Source organism: Leucoraja erinacea, chromosome 24 (assembly GCF_028641065.1).
Source record: "Leucoraja erinacea ecotype New England chromosome 24, Leri_hhj_1, whole genome shotgun sequence".
NCBI lineage: Eukaryota > Metazoa > Chordata > Chondrichthyes > Rajiformes > Rajidae > Leucoraja > Leucoraja erinaceus.
Window position 1 is genome coordinate 32,395,761 of NC_073400.1, and position 19,273 is coordinate 32,415,033.

The window sequence follows — 19,273 nt, forward strand, 5'->3', positions numbered from 1 at the left end:
TTTGGGTTGAAATTATACTTGTTATGGCTGAACTTTAAATATCCCTGTCTTACTTTGCCTGAATCTCTTTGTTAACATCAACATCACAAGAAATGTTTGTTGCCTGATCTAGAGACGACTGCTGCAAGGCAGTGGAAATTACTCTAGCACTTCTCCTACATTCCAGGTTGTTACTAAGGAAGCATCTGACAATGTGACTCGGAGAATTCATTCCAGTTTGTGCAACACTGAACAACCTTCAACCAAGTGGTACCAATCTCAGCTGTAAAAGCAGATCTAAATTTCTTAGATGCAACCATGTTATTTCTTAGGTTCATTTGTGTCATTCTACCTTCCCCATTGTCATCCAATTGGAATTTAACTCGACTGAAGCATGATAATGATTTTTTTTGGGTCATTGTGTATCCTCCTCAATCATGTGTTGCTGTCCTTCCTTAATCCTCTATCTCCTGAGATTAATTTGTCAATGGTAGTTCCAATTGCACTCAGTTTGGCCCATTGGAGCCTCTGACCAATGGCCATTTTGAACCCACTCTTAGACGAGAGTATTAGATGGCCTTTTATGGGTGACATTTGTGCCACACCCATTGAACGGCACTCCAAGGCGATGGAGCTTTGGCACAGCTGAAGCTTGCACAGCAGGCTGGAGGTATAAACAGCCATTTGTTCCCGTTGTTATGTCTTTTGACAGGAAAGCTCAAATATATAATATCCGAAATATGATTTTACTGACATCTCCATCTGTTTTTATAAAACTAATATTTTTTACTTCAAAAAAAGCATTGAAAGTAAAAAGGAAGGAACTGCAGATGCTGGTTTAAACCAAAGAGAGAGACAAAAAGCTGGAGTAACTCAACAGGACAGGCAGCGTCTCCAGAGAGAAGGAATGGGTGACCTTTCGGGTTGCGACACTCCTTCAGACTGAAGAAGGGTCTTGGCCCACCCATTCCTTTTCTCCAGAGATGCTGCCTGTCCCCTGAGTTACAACATAGGTATGCGAGTTTGGACATTAGGGGTGAATTATCATGTATTGTGTTGGAAATATTTGACAGTTTAACATCCAAATGAAACTTTAGAGGTAGTTTATATTGCATTGTTCAGAACAATGTTTAAAAGGAAGTGCATTCATATCAACAACAAGATTGCATCATAACTATGATAAAAGTGGAACTAGTTGCATTTGCAGAACTGTGAGATATTTCACATCCGGTGACGTGCAACTGAATGATGGCTTTGGGAATGATGTGATGGTTACCTGGTCTTTGTCCAGTGTACCAAGGTGGGAACAAAGGAATGAAGTGAGGTCTGCAGAGAATCATCTCTCCGCAGGCTGCTTTTACAATGGCCAATACTTCAAACATTTGTGGGGTGGGTTATTTAGTTTCTCCATTTCAGTTATATTCACAGATATTTCACCAGCCTTCACACGGCAGAGAAAGGGGAAGTTGTGTCCTGAAGCAACATACAAGAACTTTTGAAATTAATTCTGTGGTCAACACTTTAAACAACATGATTTTTCAGGAGAGGCTTTTAATTCATGCATACTACATTGGATTAGTTGTTAAATAAAAATAAAGTGAACTTTATCCAAATGGAGATTCTGTATTGATGTGTTTATGATATATTTTATAAAATACTTTCAGAAACTTAGTAATAAATTTCAGCTTGGCTTGTAGCACAAAATTGGCTATAGTAAATTGTATGCAATTCCATCCACTTTTCTTTACCTAGTGTACTTTCAGCTTCTGAACAAGTTTCTGCTCCAAACTTCAAATATTCTGCTTAACATCCCATGATATCTGTAATGAATGAGAGAATGAATAAGTTCATTGGCCAAGTATTCACATACAAGGAATAGGCCTTGGTGCTCCGCCCACAAATGACAACATGACATACAGTGACAGTTAGGAATGACACATAAAACATTAATAATAAAACGTTATCGATTGTGTTAATCCAAACTCGGTGAGCCGAAGGGTCTGTTTCTGCACTGTATCTCTAAACTAAAAAACTGGTAGTCTTAGTAATGATGATCACATTAACTATTTGATTGTGGAGAAAAAACCCATGTGATTCATTAATGTCTATCAGGGTGGGAAATGTGAGATCCTTCTACAACCTGATCTACGCGCAGCGTGGACTCTCGTTGTGGAGAGGGTGAGCCCTCGCTGGGGCTCGCTGCAGGGGAGCGCTCCGTTTCGCTGGCCCGGGGCTGCCGGCAGCCTGAAGCGAGCCCCAGCGAGGGCTCACCCTCTCCACAACGAGAGTCCATGCTGCGCGGTGTCTGCAGACTCGGCAGTCTGCAGAGTTCCAGCTGGCGCGGTGTCTACAGCCCGGGATCCCTCGTGGGGGACCCGGGGGAAGAAGAAGCCATCACTGCCGGCCCGCGGCCAACTTCTACCTCGGGTCCGGAATGGACTCACAATCACCCCTGGAGGGGAGCTTCGACCGCCGGTCCTGCAGTCTACGGTGCTTCTGGCTGCGGCGGAGTCTTTAAATCTCGACCGATCGGCCTACACCATCTTAAAGCCGCGGTCTCCGGTGAGGAAGAGCCGATCCTGGACTGACTCTGGACTCTGGTCCTGTCCACGGAGGGGAAATGGAGAAGGACTGGCCAAATTTTGTGCCTTCCACCACAGTGATGATTGTTGTGGTGGATGTTTGTGTTACAGTTTTGTTGTGAATCGTGTGTTCTTTATTATTGTACTGCTGCTGACAACCCAAATTTCCACCGACCCTGGTTGTGTGGCAATAAATTATATCTATCTATCTATCTCTAGACCAACCCAGTGTGGATGAATCGTCAATCTTCTCTGAAATGGTCCAGCAAGCTGCTCAGTTGTGTGTGTCTAGCTTTCTTTCTGGTTAAATGTTTGATTCTGCTGTGGGGGGACGTTTGTGTTGAACTCTATAATGTGTTGTGTCCATTTTCTTTATTTTTTTTTAACCTTTTTTTTATGGTTTGTATGGAAACTTATTATCTATTTTATGTAAAGCACTTTGGTGTCAATGCGAGTTGACTTAAAACGTGCTATATAAATAATACTTACTTACTTACTTATTTCTCCAGGGTCATTGGAAACGGGTAATATAGTCTGGTCTGCCGATGATGTCCAGATGCTGAAGAACATGAATTTAAAAAAAACCTGTTGCTCTAACAGACTTGTATAAAATCATGAGGGGGATTGATAGAGTGAATGGACACTTTTACCCAAGGTGGGGGGAATCAAGAACCATAGGATGTAGGATTACGGTGAGAGGGGAAAGAATGAATAAGAACCTGAGGGGCAACTTTATCACATTGAGGGTGTTGGGTGTATGGAATGAGCTGCTAGAGGAGGTAGTTGAGACGGGTATTATCACAGCATCTAAAAGACTTTTGGGCAGATACATGGGTGGAAAGATTCAGAGAGATATGGGGTAAAGGCGGGCGGGCCATCATTCAGCACGTATGCCTCTGACTGAAAAGAAAAACATGCAAAAGCAAGACATCAGTGCAAAGCACAACTAGGAAACAAGCCTATGGTTGTGCAAGAGGTGGTCCATAAAGTGCCATTGCTGGGGCAGGATTAGGGTTGTGCAGATCAGTTCAACAACTTGATGGTTGCAAGAAAGTAGCTGTTCTTGAACCTGGGGATGTGGGCCTTCAGATTTCTGTGCCTCCTGTCCAATGGTAGCAGTGAGAAGAGGGCATAGCCCGGATGGTGGGGATGGATCCTTGATGGCAGCGCCTCATGATGGTCCACCCGCTCTCTGCGGCATCTTGCGTTCCTGTGTGTTGGAATTGCCTGGTTTGCTCATTCCATGCATCGCGAGTTCCTAAGGTCGTGCTGTTGGGTTTCAGTCACAATAATCCACATCTCTATCTGGTCCAGCATCTAATGTTCACTTGTAGCTCTGATGAGTGAGAGGCTGGGAGACATAACCACACAACCTACAAAATAGAAGCGAGATAGAATGATACAGTGTGGAAACAGGCCCTTTGGCCCAACTTTCCAACACCAGCATGCATCTGTCTAACTGTTTCTTAAATGTTGGGATAGTCCCTGCCTCAACTACCTCTTTTGGCAGCTTGTTCCATACACCCACACCCTTTGTGCAAAAAAGTTACCCCTCAGATTCTTATTAAATCTTTTTCCCATTTACCTTAAAGCCATGTCCTCTGGTCCTTGATTCCTCTACTCTGGGCAAGAGACTCTGTGCATCTACCCAATCTATTCCTCTCATGATCTCATACATCTCTATAAGATCACCTTTCATTCTCCTGCGCTCCAAGGAATAGAGTCCCATCCTACTCAACCTCTTCCTATAGCTCAGACCCTCTAGTTCTGGCAACATCCTTGTACATTGCTCAAATCAAAGGGATTGCATGATTCACAATGAATGTGACCTGTGCATGAGCATCCCTGGTGGAACCAATGGTGATGTGCCTGTGAGAAGGGGAACTAACTTCTCTATGTTAATGAGACAATACACTCACCAGGGACTTCTATCTCCCTTCTAGTTTTTCTCTTTTAATCTAAATAAATTGCATGAAGGACATTAGATCACTTTATTAGAAACATAGAAAATAGGTGCAGGTGTAGGCCATTCGACCCTTCGAGCCAGCACCGCCGTTCAATATGATCATGGCTGAACATTAAAAATCTGCACCCCGTTCCTGCTTTCTCCCCATATCCCTTGATTCCGTTAGCCTCAAGAGCTATATCGAACTCTCTCTTGAATACATCCAGTAAATTGGTCTCCACTGCCTTCTGTGGCAGATAATTCCACTGATTCACAACTCTCTGGGTGAAATTTGTCCCACATTTGAGCTTGACTTCTGTTTAGCAGTGGAGGGACTAGAAAGCCAATGGTAGTAGGGCTGGTGTGGGTTAGTGCAGAGTTTGGATGGGGATACGATTGTGTGTGTGTGTGTGTGTGTATGTTGTCATGTCTCTGGATGAGTATATCTTCTGGGGCAAGTGGCTTGATGTTGACATTTTGTGTAGTATTAATGATGGGCATTGAAGGATTATCACTCCCAGAGTAGAAGGCTTGAGGCTTCTGTTGTGACCTGGTAGGTCTCCAGAGACTGGTGATCAGGACTATCCCCCGGCACGTATTTCATTCACCTGCATTGCGATGTGCTTTTCAGATAGCCTGGGTTATCTTTCTCTCTTTGTAGCCCCTCTCTCCTTCATGGAGCCATAATGTGTCTGACTGCCAGGGGAGAAATGCTTTTATGGGACAAACTCTTTCTGATTGCAAAGCAGAAATGTTTTGGGTGTGTCGCTGAACTAATTTTAGCGCATCTGTCTGAGTATTTACAGTCCTAATGCTTCTGTTAAAACAGAAAAGGCTGGAAACACTCATCAGATCAGACAGATAAACAGCTAATGTTTCAGGTCAAGGAATTTCTGGAAGATATACACTTTATTGTAATTTCCCAGCTCTCAAAAGAAAGAGGGCTGATTTGGTATTGATACTAAATTAATCATTTTGTCATCCAATATCTGGAGATTGATTAACAAATCTAAAGCAAAAAAGTGAAGAAAATTGCATTTTATATATTGGTCTCATTTATTTTGACAATTTAGATCCTATTCACTTGACTTTCTTATTACATTTTTCTTTTTTATTAGTTGCCGGGCGTTAAGTTGAAAGACAAATTGAATGAAAAATAAATTGAGTCAAGGCTGGCACTGCTTGTTCCAGAAATAGATTTGCTGCAATACCCTGGGGCTTTGTAGTTTAGTTTTGACTGGAGCAGCAAATGAAAGGAGGCATTTAGAATTATTATAAGACTAGTTGGGGAAATTAATTTTTACTCAGATCTTCCATGACAAATTTCAAGTTTTATTTTCTGTGTTGCTGACATAAGGCGTTAAATGAATTCCACTCGTAATCCTTCCACATTCAGTTTGGCCGTTTCATGTGTTAGTGGGTGGTGCTGCTAAAAATGACTGGATTTGAAATGCACTGCTTAAAAGAGATATATTTCTGTTTGTCCTCAGTAAAGAAATATTACTGGTCCCTACAGATGGGTCAAATGACAGGCGAGTTACTCGTGGAGAAAGATATAATCTAATTCTTTTGCAGTCTCAACGCATTCCTTTGGTACCAAAAGCAACAAGATCACAAAATATGTGTGTAACTATGTACAGTATTTGACCTGGTCCCTGAGCACTGACAGTACATAACAAATTCATTACATGAATGTTAAATGCCTGTTAGATACAAATAATGGTGTTCCCCAGAGGCTGATTTCTTGAATTCTCAACATAATCTAGAAATAAGCCACAGAGACTTGGCAATCCTGTGATTCTGTTCCAGCTTTGCTCTGAAATAAGCACAGCAAATGCTGGAAATACTCAGCAGGTCAGACTGCATCTGTGGGGAGAGAACCAGCATTATCTTTGTGAATCAAAGACCTTTTTTTGGTTACTGGTTCTGTTACTGGTTTGTTCTGTGTTGGATGCCCTCAGCCAATCTTGAATGTTAAAACAATGTGATTGCTAGTCACTGGGATTGATCATGAAGATGAGATATATGTTTGGGGTCCTGGTGGAAAGCCACTGTTAAATGTAATTCCAATGTGGCTCAGATAAAGCACGATGATATGTTCTGGAGCTTTAACACAATAAGACATAGAAGCAGAATTAGGCCATTCAGCCCATCGAGTCTACTCTCCCATTCAATCATGGTTGATCTATCTTTCCCACTCAACCGCTTCCCCCCCTTTCCTTTGACACTCTTACTAATCAAGAACCCATCAATCTCCATTTGAGAAATCGGCCAATGTCTTGGTTTCCACAGCCATTGCGGCAATGAATTCCACAGATTCAGCTCCCTCTAACCAAATAAATTCCTCCTCATCTCCATTCTAAAGGCACGTCCTTTTATTCTGAGGCCGTGCCTTCTGGTCCGAGACTCTCCCATTACTGGAAACATCCTTTCCACATCCATTCTATCTAAGCTTTTCATTATCCAGTGGATTACAATGTGACCCCCCCCCCCCCCCCCCCCCCCCCCAATCCTTCTAAACATGCCTTGAAAATTAGTTACCTTGGAATAACACAATGTTCCATGAAATTTGTTTTGTTTAGAATTGTGAAGCAGACTACTGATCTGTAATGAAGGTTATTGATCTGTTTAGCTAACTTTAGTTGTAGGAGGAATGCCTGATCGATAATTAAGAATGCAATACCAGACATTAAAAAAGAAAATGTATGAATTATTAAATGTATTAAAACAGTATGAATATGTGAAAGATTATATTTGTCCAATCTATTGGACTTCTTTGAGGATTTAACTAGTAGAATAGATAAGAGAGACCAAGTGGGTATGGAGTTTTAATTTTCATAAGGCAATCAATAAATTCCAATGCGGGGTCATCGAGTTGAGACCACATGGAATTATGGATAATGCCCTGCTGTGGATTGTGGGCTGGTTGACGGAAGGCAAGGAATGATAACAAAACTGTTCTTTCTCAAATTGCTGGGCTGTGATGAGTGAGGTACCACTGGTGATGGGCCAACTATTTACAATCCATTTTGATCATTTGGCTGAAGACAATATTTTCTGGTGGTCCAAAAATTGGTGAGATTGTTTGTTAAGGATGTAAGCAGGCTTCAAGAGGATACGTACAAGCTAGGTCACTAGATGAAATGTTGCAGGTGGAATATAATGTGGACAAATGTGAGGACATGTAATTGGAGCAGAAACAGGTTGCTTGAACCCTCTAGCTTGGCGTGCCATTCAATATGATCATCCCAGGCCTCATCTCCCCTTCTGTGCCAGTTCCCCGTGCCCCTCAATCTACAAATACTCTCCAAATAACCATCCAGTCTTCATAACTCTCACTTTGTGGATTTCTGGATGTTGCGGGAATTGCTGAATTGGGATAATGCAGCAAAATGGCACAGGTGGAGGGTCAGCTGATGAAAGGTGACATAGGCCTCAGGCCCAAAGTGGCTCTGCTCCTGCTTCTAATTCTTTTGCTCCTGTGCTCATGGAATAATATTAGGCAGGGACCTTTGTCTAGAAACTGACCAACAGTTGATGTGGATTTGGAGTCCTGGAGGACCTGTTTCCATGCTGTATTTTTTAAACTAAATTAAAATTGTATCCATTAATTTAACTGGGATAAAGATGAGCTGGACATTGTCACAATCATGCAATGCTTTCTGCTGAGTACTGTGGCCAGACAAATTTCGCTCTGGGCAAAAACAAAAGACCCATTTAAAATTGGAGTTAATTATTCTCCAGATGTTCTTTCTCGTGTTATGCTCTTTAACGAAGAAATGTTAATTTGGCTTCTGTGGTGTAATTTGACAGCAAATAACCAACTATGCTGCCTGTAAACACAAGCAGGAGAAGATGCACTAGCAGCTTGTTGGTTGTAATTAAATACCATATTTCAAATGCCCATTTCTGCTTTCAAGTCATGAATGTGCAAATTGAAATTCTGAGAGAGAATGGAAGTTAAATCTGCTCAGCACAGTTTATGGCACTGGAGTCCAATGTAGATCAAAATAAATCTTCACAGATCACCCGCAGGCAGCTGTCTTTATTGCAGAATCAGCAGACCAGAGGATAAAAATGCCTCCGAGATGTATTGATATACAATTTAGTTTCAACCAACCAAATCAGTCACTCTGAATGGCATTTGGGGGAAGGGAAGAGAAGGGGTGGGTTAATATCAGACAACTGCTGTCTCGACACTTCAACCTTTAAAGAGTGAAACTTCTATTGCTGCAGTATTGTAAAACATGCAGTTTATCTACATAGGAAGCCATTCAAAGTACCCAAAATGAAGCAAAGATTGAAGAGTACCCTCTAGCTGTGCTTACTCAACTATGGGATTAAATCAATTGGTGAGTGTGGTGATGCATTGGAGTGGATATGTGACGATGGGTAAATTTATGAGTTTGCACTCGTACCTTACTCAACTGGGGGTTATCAGATAATCGAGTGTGGCAGTCCGTACACAATATTTGTGGCATTGCCAGTTTTTGTTTTTCAATGCCTCAAAACATTAAGCAATTGTCAAATTAAAAATAGCAACTGTTGGACATGAGCAACAGGTCAATTAACTTTGAACCAACCCTGACATTAAAATTTAAAAAAAGTTAGTATTTTGAACAGAAATGAATAAAAGGAATAATTTATGTTTGAACAAGAGCATCAAAAACTTTGGAGGTAGACAAAAATGCTGGAGAAACTCAGCGTCTATGGAGCGAAGGAAATAGACGACGTTTCGGGTCGAGACCCTTCCTTCAGACTGATGTGGGGGCGGGAAGTCTCACCCGCTGAGTTTCTCCAGCATTTTTGTCCACCTTCAATTTTCCAGCATCTGCAGTTCCTTCTTAAAAACTTTGGAGGGATGTTTTTGATTCAAGTTACTGGAATCACTGCTGGAGGTCGGTGTGGAAATTCGTTGGTTTACAAATGAACAGAACTATCAAAATCAATCTAAGAAATAATGACATACGTTAATGGTTTCATTTATTGGAACAAAATGTAGCTGTCTTTCACCACATATATGCAGAAAGATAAGAATATTAATCATTGAATGATTTGTATCTGGTGTGTCGTAGGTCCTGTATCACTGATATCAATTTGAAGAAACTCATTACATGGAAAGCCATGCAGTTTGGAATATTATTGTTTGTAATAGTCCTTCAGTAACCAGTTATCTATTAGGAAGATGTGTTGATAGAAATCAAAGGGAAGGAGTTTCTGAAATGGTGCTAGATCTTATAGTCAGAGGAATAAACATTGTTAATTAACTAATTATATTTACAGTCTAACTCAGTTACGCTAGAAAGTTACTACTGTGCATTATCTAGTTTGATATGTTTAATTGAATTGCTACGTATGTTCCTGTATCTGACTGTTGTCACTAATAACAGGATGTGATTCACCAGCTGTGGCAGTACCTTGGACCTTTGGGCAGCATGAATAAGGTTTCCAATGGCAGAAGATGATACACAAATAAGAGTGATGTGAGGAAAGCTCTTTCATGCACCTAGTAGTCAGGATCTCAATGTCACTGCATGACAAGGGTAGATTCCTGTTGGACTTTGAGGAAAGAAGACATGAGAATTGGATTGAGTGGGTTGCTCTTGCAGAGAACTGGCCCTGTTCAATGGGCTGAATGGCCTCACATATTGGAACAATTCAATAATTCTAAATGTCTGTTGACATCCCATGGCAATTATTCCAAAACCAATGTCAATATATTTACCATTTCAGGAATTTCAAAAACCCAGGTGTAGTTTAATTCTGAATGACTAGAATAGGGGCCTTTATGCTGTTATTTTCAGTAGTCCATTTGTCTGTTGACAGAAGAAAGCAGAACATGTTCTATCATGCTCTTGTATCTATCAAGTACAATAGCATTAATCTGCTTCAAATTATTTATTTATTCCACACAATGCCTTTATTAGAATTCCACTTACATTGTGACATTGTCACCATTTGAAGCATGTGCCAAAACTAACGATTAGCAAAGTTAACCTCTAAAATATTTTGAATTTAAAAAACTATTTTCTTGCAGTGAAAAATAATTGCGGTTGACATTTTGGGAATTTGTAATCACAAGATCACAGCATTCTGGGGTAAGAAACAATTATAACAGGATAGTTAATTGTAAACAGAACTATACTGTAATTACATTGAAAGGCAGAGCAAGCCGACCCATTTACTGTGTTCAGTTCAGCTGCAGAATGATAAATCCAACTTGGAATAACTTAATTACACATCTAATAACCAGTGAGCAGGAAGATTGATTTAACTGTGTAATTACTTAATTTTAAATCTTGCATTATTGATGGAAACAGGTAATCACATTCCAACATATTTCATTTCAATATTGTGTGAATGGAACATCTAGAGAATGTTCATCCATAATTGAATATTGGCAAGTGCTCCATTTTAAATATGAGATCAAAAGTGAATTGGTAGAAGCAAGATGTAGCTGAGCTCCAGTCACCAGAACCCACCCTATTGTATTCATGGTTTGAAACAATATAGAAAATGTCGTTAAATGGTTTGCATATCTGCAGAAATGGGAGCAATCAATATATAAGTTTCTATTTAATTATGGATTTCCAGCAACTGCAGTATTTTTATTTTGAACTTTTCATGTTTTGTGCTGGACTCGCTCGCCTCAGCCAGGATGGGTAGCTTGACAATCGGGAAACAAGAAACAAATAGGTTACCTTTCATCTGGTTGCCTTTTTCTGAAAGATTATGAAATTGTGTTTGATGTTCTTGTTGTGGAGCAAATTAAAACAATTAAAAATGTTAAAAAATGAACAATAATGGAAATGAAATCTCATGCAACTTAAGAACAAAGAGCTAGGAAATCTGCGGAAGTTCATATTCCAATAATGCATTCATCGAGGAGTTTAAAGATACTGAAGAAGGGTCAAGTCCCGAAATTCCTTCTCTCCAGAGATGCTGCCTGCCGGACCCACTGAGTTACTCCAGCATTTTTTGTCTACCTTTTTAAACCAGCATCTGCAGTTCCTTCCAACACATGGAGGAGGTTAGACCGGCTGAGGGTGATGCAGCTGGTGCGGTGTTCAGCAGACGCTTCCCAGTTATCATGGCTCCGAGACTGCCGGTTATGGCCATACCAAACAGGCCAAGCAGTGGAGTTAGGAACATCATGGGAGCAGGGCAGCACAGAAGCATATTTAAAAAGGAATTGTGTATGCCTGAGTACCCAACCTTACCCCACTGTTCAATACCATTATTGGCAGTCTGGCACCTCTGCCACTTTCCTGTACAATCACCTCACCCTCTCTCCCTCTGATTGCCTACTGTCTAAAATCTATTCATCCCAGGCTTGACGATATTTAATGTCTGAGCTTCGCAGCTGCACTCTGTGGTCACATATCTGCAGATTTGCAACTCACTGCCTCAAGAGATTTCTCTTCATCCCAATTCTAAATAACTGATCCTTTTTACATTGTCATAGAATTTATAATCATTTTTTCCCATAATTATTCATTTATTCTCATTGTGCCTCCCCCTTCATCTATTATTGGTCATGCATTTCGGCATCAAAGTACTCTTCTCATCCTTATTGCTATATTTGGCAAAGTTTGAAGCCTCTTATCTGAAACTATTTTGAATGTCCTTGGTCATCCACTGATGGATCACTCTTTGGGACATTTTATTGCTTAATTCAACATGTGTTTGGAATCATTGAATGACTGTCATGCAGCATAGAAATGCACCCTCTCTGTTAATCACATTTTCCAGTTGCTTTTTAAGTTATGCGCACACACACACACACACACACACACACACACACACACACACACACACACACACACACACACACACACACACACACACACACACACACACACACACACACACACACCACACACACCACACACACACACACACACACACACACACACACACACACACACACACACACACACACACACATCCTGTAACCTACCTTGGCAAAGGGAAAGAGTATTTCACTGTGTGCCCTTTTTAATTTCATAATTTTATATAGCTCATTCAGATCATCCCTCAGCCTCCTTCTCTACAGACACCCCCACCCAGGTTAGCCATGCTTATCACTAAAACATCCCATTCCAGCCATTATCCTCTCTGCACCCCCTCCAGTGCAATCACATCCTTCCCATTTGTCCAATTTTTGATTATTTTTTTTAGTGTTTGGCATATCTATTTAATGTCATACTTACGTTTTTGACTTTATTTTCTTGAGAGGATTACTTACTTTGAGTTTACAATTGACCATGGGTAGGACGTGCCCATTCCTGTATAAGGCAGGCCTGCCTCTTTCCCCAATGATCCTGCACAGCCCCTCTGCAGCGTACTGCATAGATGTTTCCACTTGTTCCATGGTTTATGTGCCTGTCGCAAGTTAAGCCAATGTATTTAAGAAGCAACTGCAGATGCTGGAGAAACGAAGGTAGACAAAAGTGCTGGAGAAACTCAGCGGGTGCAGCAGCATCTATGGAGCGAAGGAAATAGGCAACGTTTCGGGCCGAAACGTTGCCTATTTCCTTCGCTCCATAGATGCTGCTGCACCCTGCTGAGTTTCTCCAGCACTTTTGTCTAAGCCAATGTATTTCATGACAATGTTAGAAATTGCTTTTGGTGATATTAATAGTTGGATACTTTGTGCTTCTGGGACAATGTTCAGTATTAGTTTTATTAATTTTAGAGATACAGCACGGGAAAAGGCCCTTCGGCCTGCCGACCAGCCATCCCCGCACATTAACACTATCCAACACACACAAGGGACAATTTACAAATACACCAAGCCAGTTAGCCTACAAACCTGTACGTCTTTGGAGTGTGGGAGGAAACTGAAGATCTCAGAGAAAACCCATGCAGTCACGGGGAGAACGTACAAACTCCGTACAGACAGCGCCCGTAGTCGGGATGGAACCCGGGTCTCTGGCGCTGCAAGCACCGTAAGGCAGCAACTCTACTGTTGTTGTTAAGGTTAGCTGATTGTATGGAGCTTCCAACGCCACCACCTTTGACACATTTACTTTTTATTCCTTCATCATTTTATGGCAGCATAGGTATTTAGGAGTGACAATCAAATCAAGTTACCATCTGCAGCTCTTTTGTCTTCAGATTGGTCCCTGAGGAAGCTCTTGCTTGGGAACCTCCACAACACCCAGATATCTCCTGTAAAATAGAACTGCAATATTATTTAAGCGGATACAAATAGCCCCAGTTAAAATGGACTGCACCATCCCACAGTCTATTTTGAAGACAATGCTTCATAACAACATTCTTCTTTTGAACTCTGGAGAAGAAATTGGATGGATTGTTATTTTTTGGGGACTTAAAATGGGCAGAATTTTGTTATTTTAATAGTGGCATGAGCTGGGCTCAAGTGTCTGCAATCTTTGAGTCCAATTTTAGAAGTTCAGACAGATATCGCCAATAGCCATTGGCCCTTCTGTTTGTGTTAATGAAGGATCTCACAACTATTGTCCAAAATGGAGCTGTCGTGAGTTCAGTGAGTAGCGGGTTCGGATAACAAGACACACTATGCAACTAAGGTACATAAAATTGCTGGAGAAACTCAGCGGGTGCAGCAGCATCTATGGAGCGAAGGAAATAGGCGACATTTCCTATTTCCTAAATAGGAGAAACGTCTCCTATTTCCTTCGCTCCATAGATGCTGCTGCACCCGCTGAGTTTCTCCAGCAATTTTGTGTGTACCTTCGATCTTCCAGCATCTGCAGTTCCTTCTTGAACACACTATGCAACTACACTGCTTCCTTACTGGGCAAAAAGACAAAACTACTGCTGGATCTCAGCAGGCCAGGCAGCATCCATCAGTGAAGGGAAATGAACAATCAACAAACAGGTTCCTTACAGGGACTTTTGAGAGTCACCAGAAAACTGCAAGGTAGACAAAAATGCTGGAGAAACTCAGTGGGTGAGGCAGCATCTATGGAGCGAAGGAAATATGCAACGTTTCGGGCCGAAACCTTTCTTCAGACAGAAAACTGCAAGGGTTGCATTTCAAAGTATTGGATCACAAGATTATTTTAACTATCCTGTCTCAAAACAATTTGTAAGTGTTCACTTGGCAAATGATACTGATGGAGTTCAAGTTAGTGAGTGATGATTTTGGAGTTGATATTGGTTTATTACTGTTACATATACTGCGATACAAACTTTATTTTGCATGATATATAGACAAAATCCTGCCATACTACATCAGCTAGTGCAATATACCGTGTAGAATATGGTGTCGGAGCTCCAGAGAAAGTACCGATAACAACAGTGGAAGGGGACTAAAAATGTACAAAGCCCTTCTGAACTATGACTTATTTTTATGTTTCAGAATGTGGCAACTAAAGAGGAAGAGAAACCACTGGTCCTTACGGAAAAGGAGATTAAACAAAAAATAGAAGAATATAATGGAACCGTCAAAAACTGTTTGGGAATGCGCTTGGTAAGTACAATTAAAATGTAAATGTAGCCATTGTTATAAATACCAAGGTAAATATGATTTGAACACAATGTGCTGTTGAATTTCCTGTGGAATCCAGAATGGAGCATGCTGTATTTGCAGTGGATAAATGTGTATGGAAATGAGTCCAGAGATACCTGTGAGCTACTATCTTTAAGCTTCCTCCCGGACAATCTGACTGTCAGTAGTCGGTTCCTCTCCACCTCCAAAGGAACGCGCTGTACCTTTTCCATGGTGGTCGTTAGTATCAGAGAGTCAATACGTTGCCTTTATCTGGTCTGCTATATTTATATTTGCTGGACGACTTGAACTGCCACTCAGCTTCCTGATCATTTGCTCTTTAAATTTGGCATCTCACTCTCCCACTCTTTATCAATGCCATAGGGAATGAGAGATCAGAGAGTCAGATAGAGCTCTTAAAGATAGCGGAGTGAAGGGATATGGGGAGAAGGCAGCAACGGGGTACTGATTGAGTATGATCAACCATGAACACTTTGAATGGCGGTGCTGGCTCGAAGGGCCAAATGGCCTACTCCTGCACCTATTGTCTATTGTCTGATGTCCAAGGTATATATGGAGTTCAACTCGTGAATCGTGAGTTTCTTTCTGAATTCTAATGATGGTGTTATTTTTCAGAATTCAGACGGTAGTTACACGGGCTTCATCAAGGTGCACCTCAAACTGCGCCGCCCTGTCACTGTCCCAGCAGGCATCAGACCACAGTCAATCTACGACGTGCTGAAGGAAGTGAATCCAGCGGAAATAACAGACAAACGCACATCATTCTACCTGCCGCTGGATGCTATCAAACAGCTTCACATCAGCGGCAGCACCACGGCCAACCAAGTGATCATAGGCTTGCTCAAGAAGTTCATGGTCATCGATAATCCACAAAAATATGCTCTCTTCTACCAGACAAAAAAAGGGAATGATGGTAATTAAATATCTGTTTGTACTTTCCATAATATGTTAGAACACGCAGGGTGAGGCCTGTATGGTGGTGAGTAGTCGCTCAAAGAGTCGTACCTTTTTCTGGTCGCCACTGGATTTTCAACATGTTGAAAATTTTCGGCAACCTGCTGCAACTATGACGGGTGCCAGCAAGTTGCCGAAAAAAATGGCGTAAGTGGGACGCCCTTTAATCTAAAGATGGACAAAGACTAGAATTCCAGAATACCCTCCATTTTAAAGCCAGAGAGGGGTTATTCACATAAATAAACAGCCCATAAAGAACCAAAATGTCACCTACCTATGTCTCTCACTTCCTTCCTGCCTGTGGCTTCACATTTCATGCCTCTTCTCTCCATATCTGACATTTTTGTCTTTTCATCTCAGGCCTTTATCCAACCATCTACCCACGTAGAGATACAGCATGGAAACAGGCCCTTCGGCCCACTAAGCACATGCTGACATACAATCATCTGTACACTAGTTACATCCTACACACTAGCGTCAATTTACAAAAGCCAATCTACAAACCTGCACATCTTTGGAATGTGGAAGGAAATCGGAGCACCCGGAGAAAACCTACATTGTCACGGTGAGAACGTCCAAACTCCGTACAGGCAGCACCAGTAGTCGGGATCGAGTACGGGTCCCTGGCGCTGTGAGGTAGCAGCTCTACTGCTACACCATGTCCCTCTGTCCTTATGATTATATTCAATGGTAGAGTAAACCTGAGGGGCCGAATGGCCTCTTCCTCCTCTTGTGCATTAGCTTGCCTCAGTTAGGAATTTGTTTGTTGCTTTGTCTATTGTTTTGCTATAAATCAAACCCACACATTTGAAACATTTCTAGTCCACCTGCAGAAACTGAAAGGAAATGAGCAGCCGCTTCTAATCCGTCTGCTGGCTGGTCCAGACACCGAAGCGTCAAGTTTTGCATTGAAGGAGAACGAAACGGGGGAAGTTGAGGTAGGCGTTTGTCATTTATTCCCCCCCTTGTTTGCAGAAAGAAAAGAGCAGCTTGGCTTGTGTTTAGTTGTAATTCTTTTTTTAATGTTCTGGTACATAATTTATCACTAATCACCTTTGAGGTGTCAATGAGTCACCATCTTGTGTTGCTGGCACCAATCTACTGGTGCAACAGAAGCTCTTCCTTTTTCATGGTATTCCAACACGTGTGAAGAACTGTAATTTATTCAGTGGCGCTTGCTGGAAAAACGGCAGCATTACAAGTGTAATGTCTGTGAAATGTGTGTGCGTGGAGTGGGAGTGTCCTGTGCAAGATGATATGAGTTATTGAAGCAGAGCAAGTCTCAGAGACACTGACAACAAAAACTGCTGCTCAAAATCCCAATAATCAGGAAACAGCACAGGCCTGGCATTCCTTTCTTTCCGAGTCCTTGCTAATGTTGCACGGAATACATTCAAGGAACGGAGAAAGCACAAAGTCTTTGAGTCGCACTCCCTGAACTAAATCCACGGACCTGTAAATCCTTTTTCTTTTGATTACTCTTCAAATTTATTAATGAAAGTGCTGATTTGATTCTGCTCCCGCTAACCCAGACTGGCAATGCGTCTCCGTGCCAACCAATTTAGACTTGAGAGACTGAGCGCAGAAACTGGCCCTTCGTCCCACCGTACAGCAATCACCCCGTACACTAACACTATCGTACCAACGTCAATTAGCCTACAAACCGGAGCAGCTGGAGAAAGCCCACGTGATCACAGGGGGAACGCACAAACTCCATACAGACAATACCCGTAGTTAGGATCAAACCCGGGTCTCGGACGCTGTGAAGCAGCAACTTCACTGCTGCACCACCTGCCAGTGTAAATGCAGGGTTCCTTCGTCACATTCCACTCTGCTGCCATTTACATCCATGTCCTCTGGTTCACAAACCTTTCATCTCTTTCTTTCATTCGTTCATGGCTTGGGAACATTAATAGCACTTCTCGTCTACAACTAATTGCCATTTAACTGCCTTTGAGACAGTTTAAAGTCTATTATATTGGTGTTTCTGGAGTCGCGTAAAAAGGCCAGACCAGATAAGGATGGTGGATTCCCTTCCCTGAAGGACATTAGGTGTATTAAGTAGGAACTGCAGATGCTGGAAAATCGATGGTAGACAAAAATGCTGGAGAAACTCAGTGGGTGCAGCAGCATCTATGGAGCGAAGGAAATAGGCAACGTTTCGGGCCGAAACCCTTCTGGAAATAGGCAACGTTTCGGGCCGAAACCCTTCTGGAAATAGGCAACGTTTCGGGCTGAAACCCTTCTGGAAATAGGCAACGTTTCGGGCCGAAACCCGGAAGGGTTTCGGCCCGAAACGTTGCCTATTTCCTTCGCTCCATAGATGCTGCTGCACCTGCTGATTTACTCCAGCATTTTTATCTACCTTAGGTGTATTAATAGAGCAGGTGGGTTTTTATAACATCTGCAGTTTTATGGTTACTGTCATGGCGATTAGTTTATATACATTTTTTTATTCCAGAATTTTTAAAGTTAATTACTTAGATTTAAATACGCCAAGGTGATATTCAAACTCGTCTCTTGATCAATGGCCCTTATGCCTGGCGACTAGTTTACTAATTGAAACACTCTGCCACCTGGCCTGTATCAAATTGAAACCGTTTCTAGCTATCGAAATCCCTCGTTATTTTGAACACCTCCATCACGTCTCGCGTCACCTCTTTGCTCTAAGAGGCAACCAGTATCAACAGCCTTTTCCCTGAAGCCTAGGTCCATGATGTGTGAAATCATCCTAAGGTCTGTGTCTCTTTCACGAAGTGCCTTGGTCACGATTAGCAGCCCTACTCCAGAGGTCGCTGACCTAGTCTTTTGGAAAGTTTCCTTTGCTTTGTACAATTCTGCCAACATTTGTGAGGTCAGACATCCTTCATGATTTGCCATCTCAAAATGTCCCGCTATCAGAAACATTCATGTACATCCACACCTACGCCTCTGTCAGCCTGCATCCTGCATCCTTTTAATAGAATTGTATCTAACAATTTAACTCATCCCTGTAGAAACAAGGAACTGCCAATGCTGATTTACACAAAAGGACACATAGAAACATAAATTCAGATTCAGATTCAGATTCAATTTAATTGTCATTGTCAATGTACAGTACAGAGACAACGAAATGCATTTAGCATCTCCCTTGAAGAGCGACATAGCAAACGATTTGAATAAATAATAATAAGTGTCCGGGGGAGTGGGGGTGGTGATTGGCAGTCACCGAGGTACGTTGTTGAGTAGAGTGACAGCCGCCGGAAAGAAGCTGTTCCTCGACCTGCTGGTTCAGCAACAGAGAGACCTGTAGCGCCTCCCGGATGGTAGGAGGGT

The 19,273-nt window shown here is 41.8% G+C and overlaps 1 protein-coding gene across 4 annotated transcripts in view; it reads left to right on the forward strand.

Moving 5' to 3' along the window:
* LOC129708951 (ras association domain-containing protein 5-like) overlaps window positions 1–19,273 on the forward strand; it is an 80,387-nt gene that overhangs the window by 54,302 nt on the left and 6,812 nt on the right. For 3 of the 4 annotated variants that reach the window (XM_055655030.1, XM_055655028.1, XM_055655029.1), the window contains 3 exons: window positions 14,855–14,965; window positions 15,620–15,917; window positions 16,781–16,896. In XM_055655030.1, coding sequence (XP_055511005.1) covers window positions 14,855–14,965; window positions 15,620–15,917; window positions 16,781–16,896 — 525 coding nt within the window. Of the gene's footprint in view, window positions 1–8,673; window positions 8,859–14,854; window positions 14,966–15,619; window positions 15,918–16,780; window positions 16,897–19,273 lie in introns of those variants that run through there. The other variant, XM_055655031.1, reaches the window with a different exon arrangement.